The following is a 25,121-nucleotide window of genomic DNA, read 5'->3' as shown; positions in this document are numbered from 1 at the left end:
ATATATATTATGTATTAGCTGTATATAACTGTGGCTTACTCCATGTTTTATCACTGCTTTTTTAGCCTATTAAAAATCCTTGTTTCTCAAAGGATTTTTAATAGTCTTAAAAACCTTGTATGGTAAGCTATATTCTTGGAATTGTTCTCTTAGTTAAGTCAACATCTGAAGATGGTTGATTGTGCTAAATCCCTTTCTGAATCTAGCTTGTTGGCTCTGTTTAATAATGTGGTAATGCTATTATTTTTATAAATAGTTTATATAGCTATGACAGCAAGCATTAAGATCTGGAAATTTTCTTTATGCTAGCATAAACATTTATTTATTTTTTGTTATGTGAATCCCACCCAAAAAATGGTGTAAACTTACACTATATTAGTATTAGCACTGTGAGCAGACTAAGGGTCCATTTCAGATCTTGAACAAATGGGATAACAGTCTAACAACAGGCAATGACATTCCACTATCACCATGTATTTATCTTATAAAAAAAAAATAAATTATATATATAATACACACATCACATAAATTTTGAAATTCTTTTCATTTATAGCTAAAAATTCAAGTTACCTCTGAGGCCATGCCTGAACATAATTACACAAAACAGATATTTCCACTTTTGTTAACGATCGCTGTTCTCCTTTACGAGTCTCATTCTCATCTGGGGAGGAAAAAATCTCCATTATAAAACATCAAAATAAGTACATTTTTTGTCTTAATTTTTCACTGAATATCAATGTTCAAAATATGACTTCATATATATTATGAATAAACGTACTTCAAAAACACAATTATTATTATTATATAGGTAAAGGCAGGATTTAAAGACTGATTTGAAGTACTCACTAAGCATTATTTATGCAATACCCATCTATCTATCATGCCTCTCCTTAAACTCAATCACTGACAAAAAAAGCTCAATTACAACCACCTCTGGAAACCATTTCACTCGCTCACCATTCTTCGAGCAAAAAAAAAAAAAAAATATATATATATATAGGTCCTTATGTCCTTGCTAATAGCACTCTTACAACTTCAAGGATAACCTGTGTTCTCGCAGATCTTCAGTAGCTTAATGGTATCAATAATGCCCTCCTGGAAAGACTAGGCTGGAATCTGGTCTGAGATGAAGAATCTTTATAAGAGTTTTTACCTTCATAAAAAAGGTAAGTTAGCCAGTCTCATATGATAATAGCAGAGTTTTCACTAACAAAAATTCAGTTTATCATTCTATAAAAACATGCGAAGTGGTCAGACCAATACATGTACAACTAACAGACATAATACACTGACTTCATAGCATCTGTTGCTTCAACCATTATCAAACAACAACCCTGTCATGTACTGAAAACTTCCTTTATTTGTTTTATAAAATTCCTTTAGTTCATATCTCCTCTTTTTCACCTATGAACTAAACTTTTAATACATTCTCATGGAGCACTTCATACATCTGTCACCATCTTTGTCACCCATATCCAAATCCTTCCCACCACTTATATCCTCAAGAAGATATGGTCATATCAAAATCCTTATAAAGATGGATAATAACTTTCATATCCCTATTTGTTGGTATAAGTTTTAATTTTTTTTAACAAGAAAATAATCACTGGGCTGTTGTGTTAACTTCTGCAAGATGTCCTCTGAACTTAAATCATCTGTTCATTCATCACACACAAATCCCCAGCCTAATTAACTTCTTTTACTGCAATCACATCTATCTTAAATACACAGCTTGTGATGCTTTCATCCCAAAAGACACTTATGCTTTTTTTCTACCACACTAAACTGCCCACTGCACAAACTGGCATAGAAAAGAATGTCTGATAAACAGACATCAGTAAAAGTATATGATGGAGTCAAATTGAGGAGAGCAATGGTCAAAGTATAGAGCCCTGTGGCACACCACTGGTCATCTGCCTTGTCCTTGATCTGACTTCACCATATACTATTTCATAATGTCTGTTTATCAGCTACTCCTCTTACCTATATCACCAGCTTCATGTCCAATGCAGTTTAAATGATAACTCTATGCAGTATCATAGTATCCATTTCTTTCATTCAATTGAATTGTAATTTTATTACAGAAAATTAAGTCACTTACTAAGACAAGACTTTTTTTCGCAAGGTCATGCTATTCTCCCATATAGTACCATATTCCTATCCACCCACTACAGAATTCAAACTTATTATTAACCATATTTGCCAGACTGGTTAGCCAAATGAATAGTGCTCTCCTACCACTAAGTTGTGCATTCAAATTCCAGTAAGGATATGGATGTTTGCAAATATCTTTAGTAGAAAATGAATTTCATCACCTGAAATAAGACTACCACCATGCTTAATGGAAGTTTCAAGTGCCTTCAAAAAAGTTCCATGTTTGGTCTCTAAGGTAAAGTTTCCAGACTGTGTAAAAATAAATAAAATTTTAAAATAATAATAATAATTAATATATATATATATGTATATATATAAAAACTAATTCCACCCACAGTACTAATGTATTACAGGTCTACAACCTATAATAGGTGGAAGTCATATAAAAAAAACTAAATTCCAATACTCTAACCACTACTCCTGAGAAACTGACTGGTCTATAATTTGAGCCTCTGTCTTAGCACTTCCTTTATGTAATGGAACTATTTGCCAGTTTTCCACTGCCTTGGAATCTTGCCACTGCTAAGACAAACAGCCTATCAGGGACAATACCTGATAGGCTCCCATAATAATTGCTTGCTCTGTGCTCATTAAGCTAACTTGCCACTACATATAATCTACAATGAACCACCTGGCCTATAGCAGTAATTAAGTACGGTCATACCCCGAAGTTATGTGGTAGGTGGGACCAACAAAAAGCGCTTAAGTCGAATTCTCATAACTCAGGGTATAATTTTGCATGTAATTTATATATACAAACATACAAAATATTAGTTAATTGGGACCAAAGGTTTACAAAAACACCTATATTTTTTAAGAAATATAATCATAATTGGTTTTTCGTACATAAAAGAAAGAAAGTTATCTCAATGTAGATGTTTCATAAAATCTAATAGATTCGTCTGACGGTATAATGTCTTTTTCTTGTCACGCAAAATTTCTTCATAGCAAGCCAATGATTTTTTTATTCCTTGCCTTGTGGCTACAATTCGTTCCTAGTTAGAATCTATATCCTCCAAAATCTGTAAACCTTTCTTTTATGATTGTTCTTACTGTGGATTCCTGTAGATTGAACTTCTTTGCAAGCTCACAAATTTTCATTCCGCCTTCAAAATCCTTAATAATGTTGAGTTTTGTTTCCGAAGTCAATGTTTTTCTTTTCTTGCTAGCTGTAGAAGAATCAGACTTGCTTCTTTTGGACGACATTATTATTTTTTATCTGATAAAATTTTTATCAAGAACATAACATTAAACAATCGCAAGGTTTGTAGACTATAAAAATCGTGTGTGAATGGAGACTGCAAAAAACACGTCAGCGCTTGTTCACAGCATGTGCAACACTGGTGAAGGCGGCTGGCACCGGAAAGATGACTAGAGGCGTGAAGAGGAATGGGAATGCGTATACATAAGAAACCACGTAACTCTGGATTCGCGTAAGTTGGAGTATGACTATATATTTTCTTCTTATGGCTTCAATCCCAAACTAAAGTCTTAAACACACTGTCTCTCATAATATTTCCTTCTAGATGAAATCTGACTCCTGTTGATGCAATTCTTGAGCTAACCTATTCTGTCCTTCCTAAAAATACAATATCCCTTACATTCTATTTCCTGTAACTATATCCTCCTCCTCAAAAATTCTCACTTATTATTATTAACACCAGACCTTCATGGAGTCAAAAGACTCATTGGAGGATACACAAATGTTAACACAAAGCCCATCAAACTGGGTTTTTTTATATAAGCATTCACCACACTGTCAGGCAATGCATTCCACCTACTAGCCACTCTCCATGTAAAGAACTTGCAACTTATTCATGCTACTTACATATCCTTACTCACACCCTACACATACAGTTTCTAGTGTTCGCCCTCTGTTCTAATCCCCTCTCCCATTCTATGTCAAACTTCTTCCACATTAACCAAGTAACAATCCCTTACCAACTTAAGCTTCAATCATATCCACTCTCCTCTTCCTCCTATTCATATGAGGCATCACAAATTGCATTTCCTCAATTTGTCTTCATATCCTACATCTCAAATACCAGTTACTACCACCTTAGCAATGGGACAAGAATCTCTTTATTTCTGCATGTTAAGGTCCTCTGTATCATTGCCATAATCTGATGTGATGACTTCACGATCTATGCAATGTGACCTCTGAACTTCAGATCCTTGTCCATCAATACTCCAAGGTCTCTTGTCTCCTCAACAAATTTCCCCACCAAATATAGACTTTGCATCCCATTGTTACCTCCCAAATTTCAGAAACTTACATTTTGCAACTGACAGTTCCACACACTTGCCCACTCATACAATCTATTCAAGTGTCCATAAATAGACTGTACAATCTATTTATGGACACATCTGATTGATTCCTCATCACTCTCCCCAGTTTTGAATCATCAGCAAACAGTTGTATATCTCCAGTTAAACCCATTTCAATATCATTAACATATTCGCTGCCAACTACGAGTATACTCGTAGTTGGTATATGAGCCACACAAGCCAGCTACGAGTATACTCGTATGACGCTTACCGTCAGCAACGAGGTTACCCGTACTGATCTTGAAGAAGTGAAAATGCTTGGCTTGTGGAACTAGCAGCAAAACTGTGTATACTCATAGATGGAATATGCTCCACACAAGCCAACTACGAGTATACTCGTATGTCGATTACTGCCAGCAACGAAATTACCGTACTGACTTTGAAGAAGTGAAATTGCTTGGCATATGGGAACAAACTATGCTGAAGTAGCGTGGCAGCGAATGTGTTAATATAGAAGTTAAATAACGGATGCAGTATTCCACTCTCTTCTGGAATACTGCATCCGCATACAGAACTTGCTGATATCTATCTGAGAGCCAGTTGCCTATCCAACTCACTAATCTTTCATCTGATCCTATCTGCTCCAATTTAGTTACCAACCTGTGATGTGTGGCAATCTATCAAAAGTCTTTGCAAAATCTAAGTATACCACTGTATACGTATATCTCTTGTCCAATATACTCGTCACCTTGTTATAGTACATAAGTACATTGATAAAACATGACCTCCCTTTAACAAATCCATGCTGACAAACACAGAGAATACTGTTGTTATCTATCCATGTTTGTATTCTAGCTCTCACCAACATCTCAAGTACAACTCAGATATACAGATCAGCCTATAATTTGTAGCTTTAACCTTATCACAACCTTTGTGAAGTGGAACAATTTTATTTTTACCTTCCCTCAACTCCTTTGGAACTTGTGCTGTTGCAAGACTTGTTAAAAATAGGCCAAAGCTAATGCTGACTCCCTGGAACATTCTCTTAATACACGTGGTGATATCTCATCAAGTCCTATTGCCTTACTGACATCTAGCTTACTTAATTCATCATATATCTCTTGCTCACTCACCATTAAGTCTTCTCTGATTCTCCTGATTTCACACTGAAACCCTAATGAATACCTTGACAGTGTTCTTTGCAGCAGTGGTAGTTACAATCTAACACTTTCATCCATTAACATGATCATGTCATAATCATTCTTCTTTCTAGATATCAAAAAACCTCACTAGGGTTTTTCTTGCCTCATTTGCTGAATTCTGCTCATACTGCACTTTTTCTGTCCCTACCAAATGAGTCATTCTCTTAGCCTATTTTTTATACTCTCCATGCAACTGATTATTACCATTATCCATCTTGTGCTGCTTCCAAATTTCATTTGACACCTATCTTATTCAGCCTTTTGACGAATACTTTCACACATTGATACTGTAATATCTCTGTCAGCATTTCTTTCTTTCCTGTTTAACAAACCTCATTATATGGAACAGCTCCAAGCTAGGGACTGTACTTATGCCAGTAACTTTTGCTGAAATCAAGCTAACCCAGCGTTTCTCAACTTGGGTTCTGCGAGACATTGCTAGGGGTTCCGCAAGAAATAATAATGAATAGCAGTGACAAATAAATGAACTTAAACAGTGGAAGAAATTAATAAATGTTCTCTGAAAGGAATAAATTTGAGTACACGTTAGTTATATTAACTCCCACTAGGATGCGAGGCGATGCTGTCTATGATCCTCTTATCATACAGCAACTGGAGCTAGTTCTAGCACTAGCTAGTGTCGCTTATGAGTCAGTGCAAGCAAGAAACACAGCCGGTCTCTTATCAATCCTATGTGTTTTTTAGCATGTAGGTACATATTCACTCATTAATATGAAAAGTTTGATGTTTTCTTGGCTAAACTCCACTTTACGGTGATTGTAATTTTTGGGAAGGTTACTCCTTCATTTCAGATTGCAGTCGATAGTTTGAGCAATATTATACTTTTTCTATTATATTTTTATTAATTTACTAAATATTATATTACTAACATAACTGAATCTGTTTTATAAACTAATTTTCTTAGCCCTTTAATTTAACCAATTTTTTTAAAAAAACTAATACCTTTAATGATAGTGTAGCATGTATTAAGTATTTTTATTGTTTCAAGAACAATTTCATTTGAGTTACGCAGCAACCACTGTTAGCTAACCTACGTGAAAATATATTCACACTTTCAATTCGATATATCGATAGTTTGTTCTGAATGGTGAATAAGGTTACATAAGTGCTTTGCACGATGTAAACAATGATCACCATATACTGGAGTTATTCCGTTTTCTCTCTCTCTCCCCATTTTCCCATGTATTTCTTTTGTTTTCCTTTATTTATGTTTTGTGCTTAAGTTTTATTAGTCTAATTTTGATTTATCATCTTTTTTACATTTTTTATTTTATAGAAATTTCTAACCATTAAAATGTGGAAATTTTTGAAGAGAAAAAATCCAGACAATTCTGAAGAGGCCAGTGATGAATTAGAATCTCATACCGAATTTCAAAACACAAATACAAAAACGAATACAAAAAAGGTTCATCTTTACAATGAAAATTACTTATCAATGGGCTTTACATTGACTGGTGATCCAGATTGTCCTCTTCCACTGTGTCTCCTCTGTGGCAAACAACTTTCGAATACAGCAATGGCTCCAGCAAAATTGAAAAGACATTTCACGAAAAATCACAATGATATGGAAAATAAAAGTGCTGATTATTTTAAAATGCTACTGCAATCTCAAAAGAAACAGAGTGCAGTTTTTATGAATAAATTCAGTGTCAGTGAAAAGGCTCAGAAAGCAAGTTTGCCTCAGACCTGAAAATACTTCAGGCAGAAACTTGGCTTGCTTGGTTGTTTGCTTACTTGGGAAAAAAGGGATTAAAACCAAGTTTATAAAATTTCTTGGTATCTTTAACATATATATATATACACACACACACACACACACACACACACCAACCCCACACTTGTGGTATCCTGACACTTATGACACAATGTAACGTGCATGTATAGTCACTGATTACTTAACAGTTGTACAGGTGTCAAAGAAGTTGAATTTTATGACCTCTCCATTACCTTTAACAACACTGAGATAAGATTAATAGGTCAACAGTTTGGTGGTAGACACCACTTTTTCTTTTTGGAATTTGATGTACAGAGTGATCAAAATTAAAGTATCCCTGTTTAATGCTTGTGGAGTGGCATCCAGTGATCTAAAGGTCACTTTGCGTGTCATGCAGAAGCAATATCTGCATGATACTGTGCGATACACAGAAGTAGCATCTGCATGATACGTTGCGTGTCATGCAGAAGCAATATCTGAGAGGGAAAAAAAAGTAGTTCCAAAATTAACCACCAGGGAGTAAACACCAAATGCATGGAATTTGTATATTAAATAACTCGGCAAGTGACAAGAGGGTTTAAAAAGATGGACAATGGACCCAGGATTTTTTTCCTTCAGTCTGGTTGTTAATACTATCCACAGTGGTGGCATTAACCTTACCCCAATGTGCTTTGCTCGTGAAGCTGCACTACCTCAGCAACTGCAAAGCTGTTGTTGCACTCCGTGAATTTCGTCGCCTGAACAAATGTCGATGAGGTCTACTATCTCTATGTGTTCTGCAACAAATGATTAGTCATTTTAAAGAAATGGGATCGTTGGGCGTTAGACCTGGAAGAGGCTGCAAACCAATCAGTTCACCACAAGTGAATGAAGCTGCTACTGCCATTGTGGAGGCAGCCATGAATAACAGCATTGATTCCTGCAGTGCATATTCTACATCAAGACACATGGATGTACCTTACATGACTATCTTGAAAATTATATGGAAGATTCTGCATTTCTACCCATTCAAGATAATCCTGACATGAGTTATACCCACAGGATTTTGAAAGTCCTTGCTCAAGTGGAGTTGAATGCTTCATGGATGACGATTTTGTGAGGAGATTAGGAACACTTTACCTGAACAGAGCTGCGAATACCCACACTTGCCAGGTATGGGCTATGCAAAACCTGTATGCAATCCAACAAATTCCTTTGCATTCACCCCAAGTCACTGTCTGGTGTGGGTTTAGTTTCATTCATCTCATTTCATTTATCATTTGATCATTCTTCTTTGAGGACATTTGCCAGTCAGGTGACCTGCCGAGAGGTACTGCAATATGATAAACAATTTTGTTGCGCCACAGCTACAGCAGCACCTGTGCATGGATTCAGCCATTTTCATGAAGGATGGGGTACCTCCACACATCAGTTGATTCATACAGAAGGTTCTTCGAGAACACTTCACAGAAGCCAAAGTGATCAGTGTGTTTCCTACGGCATGGCTACCTCATTCACCTGATCTGACCTCCTGTGACTTCTGGCTCTGAGGATTTCTCAAAGACAGGTGTTATAACGCAACATGCTGCGTTATGCTGTCTTTCAGTGCCTGCAAGACAGCATAATGCATAAAAACAGCATGTTCATGCCATTAGTCCTGGCCAGCTGAGTTTTGCCAGTGAACACACTGTGCAAAGGATGCAGTTTGTGGAGTACTGGGAAGGAAAGCATACTGAACAGTACAGCCTGAGAATGCATAATGAAAGTGAATACGTGTTATTTATGAGTGTGTCGCTTTTCTCTTTCTTACACACACACACACACACAGAAAAATTACTACATCTACATTTGGTACATAATATAGCACTCCTGGTGGTGAATTTTGGAACTACCTTTTTTTCTCTCAGATGTTACTTCTGCATGAGGTACAATGTATTCCTGCAAAGTTTTGCAGCCTTTGAATAATTGGTTGGTGCTCCACAAGACCTTAAATAGGGATGCTCTAGCTTTGATCACCCTGTATATAGGCTTGATTCCACTGACAGAGGGTGGATGTCAGCTGAATATAATTTAAAGCAGAGATGAAAAAGAACAGGCATCCAACTGTTCAAGATTCTTCTAATGTTACGATAATTAGAAACATGAATCCTCAAGAATAATAATAATTTTATTATTGTAAATATTTCGGCCCAAAATTAACAGACCATCATCAGTGCACACATGCACAATGTGAAGCTAGAATAATGAAATGTTATTCCTTTAACAGATCTGAATCAAAACAATAAAATGAAATTACAATAAAACTAAAATTAATTATTTAATTAAAATTAAAATTTAATTAAAATTAATTATCAAAATAAATTAATTTTGAACTATGGTAAGAGGTCAGTGTAGCTCTGTGGAGGTGACATTTGCATCCTCTCGCTAGGTCATCCTGAGATAGATTTAAGTTAAAGTCTAGTCACTGACTAAAAGAACTTTTTCTAAGCCTTTCTTTGACCAGTTCTCGAGTTAGTCCTCTGGCACGGGCAAGCGTGCTTTTCTCCCAAAAACTCAGGTTTGTTTTTCACCCTGTTAGGGTTAGGAACCAAGAGATGGCAGCCCTGGTTTACCAGTCTCTTCACTGGTTGCTATTTATAATTAGTAAATTATAAATTAGTCTTGGGTCAACTATTTCCAATTGGCTACTGGTGGAGATTGAACTGCCCACTCAATCTCCAAAAGCTACACAGGATTAAAAGGCCCTATAAAGGAATAAGAGGCCTCACCTACTGATAGCTGAACTACAATAATGCCCTGCATTACGATACTTCACTTTATGATGATCCGCTCATATGGTGTTCTTCAATTGTGACCAATACCCATTTATACAACACTGCATTCACTCATATGACACTTTTAGTGACACTACTTCCATAAATCAACCAATGCACAGTTTTTGAAGACTAAAAGTTTGTTTACAATATCGTCGCTTGCTGCATATCTGTTTTGCACTGTGAATGATAAACTGTTTAGAACTATTATTTTATCTCAATGTTATTAATAATGGCAGATAAAATTCAAAGTGGGAGTGCTGGAGCTTCCAATGAAAAGAAGATGCCTAAATCGATTACATTACATACTAAGGTTAAAATTAATGAATTTAATGATGATGTATCAAACACTGTGATAGGCTACAGGCTAAACTCACTGTAACAACAGTAGTCACAAACAAAGATAAAGTCCTTAGTGAAGTGAAAAGTGCCACACTAGTTTATGCTACAGTTATCCATAAAAGTGACAATCTTCTTGCTAAAATATAAAAACTTTTAATGGTGTAGGATGATGATCAAACTAGTTGGCATGTTTCCAACCAGTTTTATCATATTTCAAACTGGTTGGAAACATGCCAACTTTCAGTATTTTGAAAAATGCTTTTCAGAATCATTTTTTCATTTGCAAATATTATTCTAAATTTTTGATTTTTTATTATTATTATTTATATGGATACACTATGGAGTCAAAAGATTCATCACAGGAGATTCACAATATCCATTAACACAATACCTATCACACATCTCCTTAAACCTATTCAATGCTAGGGCACTCACAACCACCTCTGGCAATCCATTCCACTAATTTACCACTCTCCAAGTAACAAACCTAGTCTGCACACCCTTACTAACCATACAACTTCCAAGTGTGACCCCTTGTGTTTCCCTTACTCCCCACATATTGAAAAATTTCTTTTGTGTCAAGATTATAGAATCCCTTTAGTAACTTATAAGTTTCTATCATATCCCTCTCCTCTGTCTGTCAGCTAAACTCTGAAATCCACACACCCTCAATCTATCATAGGGAACATTCCACAGACCTGTCACCAACTTGATCACTCATCTCTGAAGCCTCTTCACGTCCTGATACCCAAGAAAGGCAGGAATAACCAAATCCATGCAACATGTGGCTGAATCATAACTAGCCTTATAAAGAAGGGTAATAACCTCCCTATCTCTGCTAGTCAATATGCTCTTAAGCATCCAAGTAATCCTCTGAGTTATTTTGCCAACTCCTGAAAAATGTCCTCTGAATTTCATATCTCTATCCACCATCACCCCTGATCCCTAGCCTCATCAATTTCCTGTAAACTAGTACCATCAATATGATATGAAGTATGTAATCTTTTCATCCCAAAGTGCATTAACCTTAAATTTTACAACATTGAATTGCCTACCATTGTCCTTTGCTCACACTGCCTTACAAGATGACCTATTTAAATTCATCCTGTAAGATCATCCTGTAATAGTTATCACCTTTATAACTATTGCCCTCCCTAGTTTCGCATGATCAGCAAACAACTGAATGTATTGCATTGCTCAATCTCTTCATGTCTGAGGACTCATGACATTTTTAGTCTGATGCTGCCTCTCAAAAAAAAAAAATTAAAAATAAAAAAAATTATTATTCTCCGCATCCCATGTACTAATTAAATTCATTCCATGTAGTTTGTAGTTTCATATGCCATGGCACTGCTCCAAGTTGCTTTCTAAGTCTGTCATAATCGCCAGCTTTGAAGTTCCACATAAACCCTTTCATGACTGTTGGAAGTTTTTCCACTTGGTTATACTATAAATTAAAGATAACAAGAAATTATATTCCTTTTTTAATCCTTTATTAAAGTGTAAACAAACAAAGTTTATAGCTAACAATAAACGAAGTTTGTGCCTTCTTCAGGCACAAACTTTGTTTATTGTTAGCTATTGTTATGATTATCATCAGACCTCCATGGAATAAAACTTACTTTGAGATGTCCCACAGTTTATCATACATCTTAAATACATTCACTGCCTCTATACTCACCATACTTTCATGCAATGCATCCCTGCCGCCCACTACTTCTCACCTTTTTCTTTATACAGCTTCAAGGGATGGTGCCTTGTTCTTTCCATGACTCTTGCATTTTATGGAAAAAAAAAAAAACTCATCCCTATTAATCTGAAGATAACCTCTTACCAACTTATGTTTCAATCATATCCCCCCCCCCCACCAGTGTTCATATCTGGCATTAATCCTAACACGTGAAAGCAAGCCTATATCCAACCTGTTCCAAAAAAAAAAAAAAAAAAAGAGAGAGATAAAAGCCTACTAACCAATCACCATCACCTCAATTCTTTATAAAATAATGGAAAAAGTTATCAGTCAACAACTCAATGTCCCTTTTAAGTATAACTGTAAACATACTGAACCTGCTTCTCCTCTCTGGAACAGACTCCCCCCATAATGTGTTTCTCAACAAGTACAACCTCCAGCTCATCAAGAAAAATGTCAAGATTTCTTCCTTCTCAATCCTTACCTTTACTATCACACACAGCACTGATGCGCTATCAGGACTGTCTTAAAGCATTGTAAAACATGCAATGTCTTAAATACATTCACTGCCTCCATACTCACCACACTTTCAAGCAATGCATTCCTGCCACCCACTACTTCTCACCTTCTTCTTTATACAGCTTCTAGGGATGGCTCCTTGTTCTTTCCATGACTCTTGCATTTTATGAAAAAAAAACCTCATCCCTATTAATCTGGAGATAACCTCTTACCAACTTATGTTTTAATCATATCCTCGCCCCCCCCCCCCAACACACACACAGTGTTCATATCTGGCACTAATCCTAACACGTGAAAACAAGCCTATATCCAACCTATTCCAAAACAAAAAAAAAAGACATAACAGTCTAGTAACCAATCACCATCACCTCAATTCTTTACAAAATAATGGAGAAAGTTATCATCAGTCAACTTCTCTGCTAGATAGTGACCCACCAGTTAATCAACAATATGGATTCCACCAATAGAGATTCATAGCTGATCTCTTAGCCTACGTCATCTGCCAATGAACACAACATGGAAAGGTTAGGAGAAACATCTGCTGTGGCCGTTGTTGTTTTCAGGGCTTCTGACCGTGTCTGGTATTAAGACCTGCTTGAAAAATTGCCTTCATTCAGACTACCCATCACTCTCTATAAATGGATAGCTAGCTTTCTCGCTTGTTGTTCCCTGCATGCTTTGGTGGCCAACACCTTCTCCTCAAGCTTTACCACCAATGTGGAAGTGACTAAGGGCTCCATTCTATCATTTATCCTCTTTCTCCTATACATTAATGATCTATTCTCAAACAAAATTTCAACAAACCATGTAGTTCTCAGACATCCCAGGCTTCAACATCTCAAGACATGCCTTAAACACTGATCGCCATATCATCCTTCAGTAGAGCAAAGATAACATGTCCACCTTCAATGCCAACAAAATGCAGTCCTGCCTTTTCCCAAGTAAAAGAGATATCAGCTCACCTTCTCTAATCCTCAATAACACAAATCACCAGATAAGACCAGATCTCTCTCTCTCTCTCCATGGACTGACATTTACCTCTAGCATAAACATATCACATCTATAGCATCCACGGCTTCTGAAAAAACTAGGCATTCTTTTCCACTCAAGATGTGCTATTTTACACCCACTCAGCTACTATTCCTATAAAAATCTTAAATCTGCCAATCCATAGAATATTGTTCACACATTTGAAATATTGCACCTAAAACTACCTTAAAAAATTCGTGATGCTATCCAGAGAACAGCAATTCAGCTCTTAGATGGCCCTCCCTTCATAGACTTACTGTTTCAGCTGTCTCTCCTATACAGGTATCTCCATGGTCACTGCTCCAATGAACTAGCAACCATCATTCCTCCACTTTGTTTTGACTGTTAAAACAAGAGCAGCAGCAGCTTCTCAATGTCCCTTTTAAGTATAACTGTAAACGCACTGAACCGGCTTCTCCTCTCTGGAACAGACTTCCCCATAATGTGTTTCTCAACAAGTACAACCTCCAGCTCTTCAAGAAAAATGTCGATTTTTTCCTTCTCAATCCTTACCTTTACTTCCACACACAACACTGATGCACTATTAGGGCTGTCTTAAGGCATGGGCACACTGGGCCTAGCATGGGGACCCATGCTACCATATTGTTCATGAGAGATCTCTTGGCAGTGTATAAATTACTCGACTTCTCGCTGGAACACTGAGCTAAGAAAGAGAATGGAGATGGAACACAATACATCAATAACTAAATATTTTTCATACTATACTATAAATAAAATTTTTTTAAATATTTTTTTTTCCAGGTGGATAATCCTTTGAGCAGAAATGAAGCATACTTTTATGAGTGGAGCACAGAAGAGGAAAAGAGCTGCAGAGGAGAAAGAGAAAATGTGCAAACTGCCAAAGTTAACATCTTGGTTCAATCCAGATGCAATATCAGCTACTTTTAAGTATAACTGTAAATGCACTGAACCAGCGTCTCCTCTCTGGAACAGACTTCCCCATAATGTGTTTCTCAACAAGTACAATCTCCAGCTCTTCAAGTACTGCTCCTCTAAATATAGCATCACCACCTACATCCAGTTCCAGACATACCATTACCTGTTCCTGCTGCTCGGGACATTCCACAAGAGGAAATACACAAATCTGTAACAGCAAAGGTGTGTGTGCAATTCACGTCACAGATCTGGGCTATGGGGGGCATTAAGAATACTAATACAGTGGATTACTGGATACTGGATTCGTAGTGGGACAACATCATGTCAGAATCATAATTGCAACCTTTTAAACTCATTGAGTATATGATGGGGACTGGAGGAGAGAGAACTCAGGCAAGGCATTTATCAAAGAAAGTGTTCAAACGTGAACTGCGGAATGGTGAGTGTGTAAAACGCGAATGGCTACTCTATTCACCATCCTAAGGTCCTTTGTATTGCTTTGCATGTTGCCTATTGTCCAAAAAAGAATCTCCTTTTGCTACATCAGGATTCAATGACTGGAAACACAGCAATCTTATTGTAGAACATGAAAATGGAGAAGAACATCGCAAGTGCATGACGACATATTCGATTCGGCATAAAGAATTGGATGCATAGATTCTTTATTAATCAAACAACATCACTCAGAGCAGGAGTACTGGCATAAAGTATTGACACGTGTGGTTTCTGTCATCTGCTTATTTGCTTCCAGAGGTTTGGCATTTCGTGGAGAAAATCAAACTATTGAGTTGACAAAAAATGGAAACTTTTTAGGTATTCTAGAGCTGTTGAGTGAATTTGACCCTTTTATGGAAAATATGGAAATGCTGGAAAGGGGAATCCATCATCTATCGGCAAACATTTGTGAGGAATTTATTCAATTAATGGGAAAACATGTTCTTTATGCAATTCTGGAAGAAATGAAAGAGTTAACGTATTATTCAATAAGTGTGGATTCCACTCCAGCCATCTCACACATTGATCAACTGACATTTACCGTCTGGTACATTTGAGGATGAGAGCCTGGGTAGCATTTCATCAAGTTCATCCCCATCTTTTCTCATGGAGCAAAGAATCTAGCAGACACTGTTGTGGATTTCCTGAATGAGAACAAAATTCCGCTATCAAACTGCCGTGGTCAGTCGTATGACAATGCCTCAAATATATCTGGACGTTATAACTCCATTGCAAGCACGGATCCATCAACTGAATGAGTTCACTATCTATGTCCCTTGTGCTGGACACAGCCTGAACTTGGTAGGAGTAAAAGTGGCAGAGTGTTGTCTACAGATTGCAAAATTCTTTGACTTTGTTCAGCGTCTGTATTCCTTTTTTCTTGGCTTCTACATATCGATGGAATGTTCTGGCATCATCATTAGGAAAAGATCATGTTGAGGTCAAGCATCTGTCTGACACCAGATGGTCATCACATTTTGATGCTGTCCATGCTCCATGGAGGTTTGAGAAAATTAAACATGCACTGGATTCTGTATCAGTTGACACTGACCAGGACATAAACGCAAGGCGAGAGGCAAAAGGATTGAGCAAAAAAATGGAGAATGTGGAAAGATATTTCTGACAATTCTTTGGAAGGACATTCTCGAAAGAGTGAACAAAACAAGTACGGTCCTGCAGTCAAAAGATGTGGACATACTTATTACCATGAATCTTCTTGAGTCTCCGAAAATGTATCTTCAGAAGATACATTTTCAGAGACTCCAAATAAATGAAGCTTATTCATGGATTGGAAATCTGTTTTCCTTCTTCAATCAATTGAAAACAACTGGTTCTGATGAGCTAAACAAAAAGTGTGAACATCTGGCAAATGTGTATCACAAAGACCTTGATTATGGAGACCGTTTAAATTAATGCAAGCATCTCAAATACTACATAGTTCTTGATGAAAATTGTAAGACTCTCCCTGAGTTGTATAGAAAAATAATTTCAGAGAACTTGAAATCTATGTTTCCCAATGTTGAAATTGCACTCAGAGTGTTCATGGGAATGATGGTGACCAACAATATAGGAAAATATTCATTTTCAAGATTGAAACTTACAAAGAATCAGCTTCACAACACAATAGGACAGCAGCTTTTGAACTGGCTTTCACTCATGCGCATGGAAAATGACATCCTGAAGACTACTGACTTTAAGCCAATTATAAATCAATTCTCTGCAAAGAAATTTTGCAAAAGTTTGTATTGATTAATTCTCACTTTACTTGTTTTTTTTGTTTAAACATTGATTTTGTTAAAAGTACTAATAAATCTATAGGCTTAATTTCATTGACTGTTTACATTTTTATTCCGGTAGGTGGGTGGGTGGGGGCTCCAGTGCATGCTTTGCCCAGGGGCCTACAATACTATTAAGATGGTACTGTGCACTATAGGTTCTTATGCCTCTCATGTGTGAGATAAATATATATATATAAAAATAAAAATAAAATAAAATAAAATAAAAATAATAAAAATAAAAAAAAAAAAACATATTTGATTTTTCAAAGGCTTTTGAGACAGCTACACAACAAATTGATAACTAAATTGGAATAGATGGAATTACATACTAAATTAGTGAGCTGGATAGTGATTGCTGTCAGATTGGTATCAGTAAGTTGTGTATGAGGATGCAGTATCGCAAAAAAGGAAAATCACCAGTACTGTGCCCCTGTTGTTTAACTTGTATGCTAATGACACTGGGATAGGTTTGAATGGAGATATGCAACAGTTTGCAAAATCATGCAAAATTGAAAAGAACAATGAGGAACGAAGCAGATGATGTGCCTTGCATGATTTGAACAGATGTATGTGCAAGCAAGTGGAACTATCAGATCAAAGTTGCAAAGTATTAGGTTCTGAAATTTGTAGGCAAAAATGAGATGCAAAGTATGCATTTGGTGAGGAAATTCTGAAAGAAGCAGAGGACATGAGAGATCTGGGAGTGATGGAAGATATGGATCTCAATTATCACATATTATGGTAATGATGCTATAATATATTTGTGACCAACCACACAGCAAGCCTCTTATTCACATCACCAGCTCCTTATCCATCTCCCATGTGCTCTAGTTTGTATAACAGAGCTCCAAGCATATCCTGTCAAATTCCTTTGCAAAATTTCAGACATATCAACATGTAATCATGCCCTTTATCCATGGCTAGAAAATACCTAAAAACAACCCATCACAGAAATATGACCAGTTAATAATAAGGTGTGTGTGTGTGTGTGTGTGTGTGTGTGTGTGCACATGCTGCTGTTTTTTGGCAGCATTCATGTTTTCCTATTTACTGAGAAATATTCATCATACTTCAGCAGTGAACCCTTTTCTTCAACTTAGGATTAGACTAATTGCAGCACATGCCAGAAAAAGAAAAAAAAGGACATCAACATCATAGTATTAAGAATATCAAAATCTTTACTGTAAGGAGCACTGCAGCAACAAAATATACACACAGTATTTGTTTTCCAATATTCGTTTTTTTATCATAAAATTGATGATGTTGCACAGTTTTCATGGTGACACCTATGTAAAATGTAATTTTTAAATATATAAAATGAAGTCAAAGAGTTTAGAAGTTGATCAGTATTTCTGATCTTGAATGTATATTAGCAATCCAGAGTGGTGGTTAATAAAACAACTGTATTTTTATACAGGAGTACAGTCATTTCAGGTGTAAGGCTAAAATTCCACTGTATGTGATGCTATATTATGACAACAGTTTGTAATAACGCTGATTAGGAAACATACTGCAGTTTTAATTATTTAAATTTATTTAACATTAACTATTCTTGGTTGGAACAATAAGATGTGTGCATTCCACAGAGTAGTAATATATATATATATATATATATATATATATATATATATGCATATATATATATATATATATATTTTTTTTTTTTTTTTTTTTTGAACGGAGGGAAAGAGAATTAAAATTTTTGTCGGTATATTATATTCAGTAAGTTATGTACAATATAGTAGAATTACTATATACATATCAGTCCACTTAGTGTATGAGCATCACAAGATAAACGACATTCCGTAAGTCTGTTTACTATAAAATTAATATGCTAGTAATTCATACAGAAAAACACTAAAAAAGAATTATCCTGAAACCGATACATTTTCAAAATTTTACGTTAACTTACACTTCTGCAAGAGTTCAATGACGTCTGAACAAATGTCACACATTTCCAATTTCGAAATTCACACATCACATTACACCGAAAGCCGCATTAAAAGCTCCGTTAAAATTTTATATGTTGAAATATAAAGTTTACCCGTGCCTCTCACTTAGTAAGGTATATTAATTTTACTTTTTAATAATAAGTAACTACATCCAACAACCACTTCCTTACTATGTACAGCCATCTTTCTAACATATTTCAACTTACACCGGTGCGCCCTCTGTAGAAAAGTTTGAATAGCGAAGTGTTGGACGATGATTAGCTGAACTATTTCGTTCTTTGTGTCGTTTGAGATGGAGGCAATTTTGTACGAAGTGAATGTATTGAACTTGAGCAAAATATGCATGCGCTTATCTGTATTTTAGTATTAAAAAAGCCAGAATAAAAAGCATGGATTGCAAATCTTCACCTGCTCGCAAAAGAAGGAAAATAAAATACATTCGTCCTAATCCGCTTTTTGAAAAATGGCTTAAAGAATGGAAAATAGAAGCTGAAAAACGTGATTTAAAAAGTCATTTGCCATTTATAAGGGTAACGGTTTCGTTTAGTTGATTTTTCTGTTTTAACAGAAGAGAACTGAAACACTGATACGTTTTCTTGTTAGTTTATAAAGTTTAATGGTTTCCATTTATTAAAAACTGGAAAAACATTTTCTCTCCTATTTAAAACTACTCACCTGCTTACCATGAATAATTCATGTGTAGTAACGAATATTAACCACTACTGTCCCAAGGAAATATAACTATATTCAAATGAAAATAATTAACAAACATCTCTTATACGATTACTTTCTAAATTAACCCGGTTTTTCTTGAGCAATTCCATAAATGAAGAATTTTTCAGGTAGTTATAGTTATAAATTCAGGGAGAGGAGTTTGTTTCATTTTAATGTTAGCCAGATTTGTAGTTTTCTTGCTAATTCATTAAACCATATATTAATCATAAGTGACTTTTTTTTTATCTGTTGCTCCCCCACAAAAGTTTTAAACTTCTAATACTTGAGCACTATGGATAGGTTAAAAATGTTTTACATAATCCAAAAACTGTTTTAGAGATCAAACATGGAACTTTCAAGCTACTTCAGGCCTATAGTAAGCAGAGTGGTTTATCTCACACTGTGACATTCACCTCCCTTCTAAAGACAATCACAAACGTTCATGCTCACTACAAGATTCAAATCTGCAGCCTGTTGGTTGGATTGTAGATTCATTAACTACTCAAGTTTAAAAAAAAAAAAAAATTGTGTTCAAAGTTTACTAATAGAAATTATTTTATTTTCCGCTTATCATACAAAGTTATCTTCCTAAATAGATAAAGTTAGCTTGAACTAAGAAACCATTAAAAAAAAGGTGAAAAGATGATCAGACATCAGTATGGTATTCCTTCATTTGAGTTCTTTCGAAAAGAATAGAGATAGTATGCGACAGCCTGCTTCAAAAGCTGGAGGCTCCCTAATTAATTAGTAATTACCAGTATAGATTGTTCTGCTCATGCTCCACAGCAGATCTCCTAGCCAGTTATTAATGGACCTTGGAGTCTAATGACTCATTGTGCGAGGTCCACTAGCTCTCTCTCTCACACACAGCTCATCATACCATGACTTAAATGCATTCCAAACATCTGCCACACTTCGTGCTAAAAAACACCCTCCTTATACAGCTTCCAGTTGTGACTTCTTGTCCTCCCACTCTCTCCATCCATTCCATGAAAAATCTCATTCACATTAATCAAGTAAAAACTCCCTTATCAAATTATATATGGCTTGATCATGTTTAGCCTCTTCCCTCTATCCACTAGACTACAAATTGAATTCCCTTAATCTGCATTCCAGTGTCCAGGAATCACCTTAGTCAATTGTCTCTGAATCCTTCCTAACATCTCTTCATCCTTTTTGAAAACCAAGTGATCAAATCTGTGTGTAGTAATCCATATGCAGTCTGATCATACCTTATACAGTATAATCATTACATCCTTACTCTTACATGTCAGTGTTCTCAGCATCATTGCTATAATGGGCTATGCCGTTTTCACAAATTTAGCAAGATTTTATTCAAGGAAATGCTTTTTTCTTTGCATCTTTGATTTTTAACTTGCATTGTTTGTCTCAAAAAAAAACAAACAAACTTATTTTTTGAACAATTCAAAGACTGCTCTATGTATTTAATAACTGAATGCATGTATTTCAAATAACAGTTGGTGCATTGAACCCACAGAATTTGTGAAAATATACCATTATTTAGTTGGTTTTTTTTTGAAGGCAGCTAGTTCATGGAATTGCTATTTTACCAATCATTTGCAAAAGAGCACTATAACAAAACAGCATTGAATGAGATAATGTTAACTGTGGTCCTTAATGTATTATTTGTTCATAATTTATTATGAAAAGTTACAACAGGAAAATAAACTTACAAACAAAAAAAAACCTAACAGATATAAAACACCAAATATATCAAACTAGCAAAAACTAAGATAATAGAAAATGACCACAAACGATTTTATTAAGAACTAAAAATGCACCACGCCAAACATCTGTGATATGTGGCCCTTAAAAGCAAATCTGACATTTAAAACTCACTTTGAAAAATCAAACTCACGACGCTCTTTCTTCAGGCAGTTTAATGCTGAAGAGTGCAAACACCACTTCAACTGAGCTACACAGGCTCTTTTATCTGGTGTGTGTAATATGTGGCCTTCCTTGATGAGTTCCTGACTCCCTGGAGTCTTTCTTAATAATAATAATATTACCCACCTTTGGATGTAAGCCTGAAAATGTGAAGAAATGTGTCTGTCTACCACCAGTCACACTTTGGTAACTAGGTTCCTCTCTTGTTTTTCACCGTAATTTTTCTACAAATGCCAGAGTACTCCCATGGCTCTATCCATTATCTTCTCAATAACCTCAAATCCTGTCCATATTTGTGTTAATGACCACATTCCATTCTTCTTATTCATTAGCAAACCTTGTAGTGTTCAAGTGACCTTTTTAATAACCAGTTTTCTTTTTTAAAGTGCACATATATATGTGTGTGTGTGTGTGTACTGTCTAAGAGTGGAAAGAAGGTAATATTTGTCCACTGAATAAACATGGTGTTAAGGGTGCAACTAATTTATAGGCCAATCTGTATATCTGGAGTTGTGGTTAAGGTACTGGAAAGATTGATGAGAAGTAGGATACAGAAATGGGTTGATAACAGCATTATTCTCTCTCTGGTTGTCAGCATGGGTTGGGTTTGTTAAAAGAAGATTATGTTTTACTAACTTACTTATGTACAAGGTGGTAAATATCTTGGAAAAAGGGAGATGCATATACAATGATATGCTTAGATTTTGCAGACGCTTGTGATAGACTGTCACATGACAAGCTGTTAAATAAATAAATAAACAGGTTGGATTGGATAACAGACTAGTGAGTGGGATTGGTGATTGACTATCACAGAAAGTTCTATACGGGAATGCAGTATCATGAAAGAGGAAAGTTGCTAGTGGTGTGCTGATGGGATCATTGTTGTTTGATTTGTATATCAGTGATATTGGGATGGGTTTAACTGGTAATATGCAAATGTTTACACATGATGCAGAATAGAGAGAGCAATGCATAGTCAAGCAAACAGAGAACTTGAATAGATTATATGAATGGGCAAGTAAGTGGAGCTATCAGTTCAATGTTGCAAAGTGTAAGGTTTTGAAATTTGCTAAGTAACAATGGGATGCAAAGTGGAGAAACTTTACAAGAGATGACAGATCTGGGAGAGATGGTGGAGGACAAGGACCTGAAATTCAGGAACCACATTACACAAGTTGTGAAGTTGTCACATCAGATAATGGCAATGATGCAGAGGACCCTGACATGCAGAAATAAAGAGGTTATGATTCCTCTCATAAGGTCTTATGGATTATCGTGCACAGATTTGATCACATGGTTTTCATGGTGACAAGGATATGTTAAAGGATCCAGAGAAGATTCACAAAGGTGACCAAGTCTCATGAATAGGAAGAGAAGAGGGGATATGGTTAAGTTAGTCAGGAGTTGTTATCAGATAGAAATGGAAGAAATTTTTCATAGAATGGGAGCAGGGGGTAATTAATAGGACAAGAGGCCATTCCTGGAAACTGTATAAGGAAGGTATGAGTAGAGGAGTGAGGAGCACGTTCTTTGTATGGGAGTGGTTGGTGAGTAGAATGCATTGCCTGGCTGTTTTCTGAATGTAGACACATTGAATCAGTTTAAGGCATTGTTGGATGAGCTTTGTGGGTACTTCCCATGATGAGTCTTGACTCCATGAGGTCAGATGTTGATAATAATAATATTTCTTGTAAGTTTTACTGATTTACAATTTCAGACAATAATAAAATATTCATTTTTTTTTTAATTGTAATTTTTATATAGCGAACTGATTCTTACAAAATGTTTTTGCTGACAAATGGAATTGCATCCCAATCCATTCATTTTTTTCCATGTTGATCATTATTAAATCCAGTATGTGATCTATTGTTAAACTATTTTGTTGAGAGAAAAAGTAGCACATGCTAAAATAAGCTTGTCCCAGGTGGATTTTCCATGTCACTGTATGCAAGTTTGTCATCCAAATTCCAATAGTCATTCTGGATTAAAGTTCATGCCACTCTATAGTTTATAGCCTTTTGTCAGTTTATCAGTGGCTCACAAAATTCTTGAAAATTTAAACTGCTTGCCCAAGCCAGTACAAGCAATTGGGCAGATTCTAGCACACTACTCTCCAGGATTACTTATGCACAGGTGCACATGGCTAGCTGGGGAACCTGAAGCCAATTATTCAGGCCCTTTGGAGCACTCTAGCACCTCGCCCCCCCCCCCCCCCAACCACCACCACCACCACCACCTGCCTTGAGAAAAGTGTAACACCTTGCCACTCTCCAAGATTAAATTCACAATTTTGCTAATGACAGTTCATTTCATAAGCCTTTTAATTCTCAAAAATTCCAGGCTTGAAGATCTTCCAACCAATGTCTTAACCATCAATCTCCTTGCCATTCTCCAATGGGGTGAGGATACCCTGGTGAACTGTGTTGCTTCCAGACATGTCTCTATTATTTCTACCAAGAAAGATCTCATTTCACTTACCCTTGCATTTGCCTTATGTATATTCAAATCACCTATCAAGATCCAATTTCTCTTCTTTGACTGACTTACTCCTGTAGCCTTTCCTAGTACAGGCACATTGCATCCATAGCCTCCTCAACTTCCAAACAAAACTTAGTGTCCTGTTCCATTTAAGATGCTACTCTTCACCTGTACAACTCCTAACACTTTAAAAAAAGTGTAACACCCTGCCACTCTCCAAGATTAAATTCACAATTTTGCTAATGACAGTTCATTTCAAAAGCCTGGAGAGTGGCAGAGTGTCTATCATACCACTCTTTAAACTCACTGACCATTCTCGCTCCCACCACTCCATCAGGCAATGCATTCCACTGCTCAACCACCCTCCACACAAAGAAACCACTCCTTACCCTCTTGCTCACAGTTTCCTTTCGTAACTTCCAGGGATGGCCTCTTGTCATCACTCCTTCCCGCTGTTCAACCAAGCGAAAGAACTCCCCAGTGTCAACCCTGTAACCACCTCTCAACAGTTTAAAAGTCTCAATCATATCACCTCTCCTTCTTCTATCCACCAAACTCTGCAGTCCACATTCTCTCAGCCGATCCTCATAAGTATCCTTGTACAGTCCTGAAACCATCTTTGTATCCTTTCCACAGTTAATTTATCCCCTTCAAATCCTGGGGACCAAATCTGAGAACAATAGTCCAAGTGTGGTCTGATCAGAGACTTATACAACGGAATGATAACCCTCTTATCTCTGCAGGTTAGTGTCCTTCTCATAATAGCAGCAATCCTCTGTGTTACCTTCACCACCTTTGCAATATGTCCCCTAAACTTCAGGTTTCTATCAATCATCAACCCCCAGATCTCTTGTCTCCCCTACTTCCTCCAGTATAACTCCTCCCATAGAGTATGCAGCATCCCATCGATGTTTCCCAAACCTCAAGACCTTACATTTTGCTTTATTAAACTGATACCCCCATTCATTTGCCCATCTATCTAGCTTATTTAAATCCTCTTGCAGGGCTACCACATCTGCACTATTACTAATAATCCTTCCCAGCTTCGCATCATCCACAAACAACTGAATATCCCCCTGCAATCCACTGGCTATGTCATTGATATAAAGGTTAAACAATATAGGTCCTAGTACTGAGCCCTGTGGGACCCCACTTGTAACCCTCTGCC

General features: G+C 36.3%; 2 protein-coding genes across 2 annotated transcripts in view; one reads left to right on the top strand and one right to left on the bottom strand.

Annotated features, from left to right (window-relative positions):
* The window catches only part of puf (ubiquitinyl hydrolase 1 puf), a 1,013,305-nt gene extending 994,280 nt beyond the window's left edge, over positions 1-19,025 (bottom strand). The window contains exons 1-2 of the mRNA XM_090399560.1: positions 18,814-19,025; positions 571-661 (exon numbers count right to left, since the gene is read on the bottom strand). Coding sequence (XP_090255686.1) covers positions 571-661; positions 18,814-18,856 — 134 coding nt within the window. The 5' untranslated portion in view covers positions 18,857-19,025. The remainder of the gene's footprint in view (positions 1-570; positions 662-18,813) is intronic.
* A 119-nt stretch (positions 19,026-19,144) lies between these two features.
* The window catches only part of mus81 (mus81 structure-specific endonuclease subunit), a 135,952-nt gene continuing 129,975 nt past the window's right edge, over positions 19,145-25,121 (top strand). The window contains exon 1 of the mRNA XM_090399263.1: positions 19,145-19,383. Coding sequence (XP_090255389.1) covers positions 19,243-19,383 — 141 coding nt within the window. The 5' untranslated portion in view covers positions 19,145-19,242. The remainder of the gene's footprint in view (positions 19,384-25,121) is intronic.

This window comes from Typopeltis vanoorti, chromosome 10 (genome assembly GCF_054136105.1).
Source record: "Typopeltis vanoorti isolate ZY-2024b chromosome 10, IOZ_Tvanoo_1.0, whole genome shotgun sequence".
In the NCBI taxonomy this organism is placed as follows: Eukaryota; Metazoa; Arthropoda; class Arachnida; order Uropygi; family Thelyphonidae; genus Typopeltis; species Typopeltis vanoorti.
Note: the sequence above shows the minus strand (reverse complement) of the source record. Positions and strands in the feature narration are given on the sequence as shown.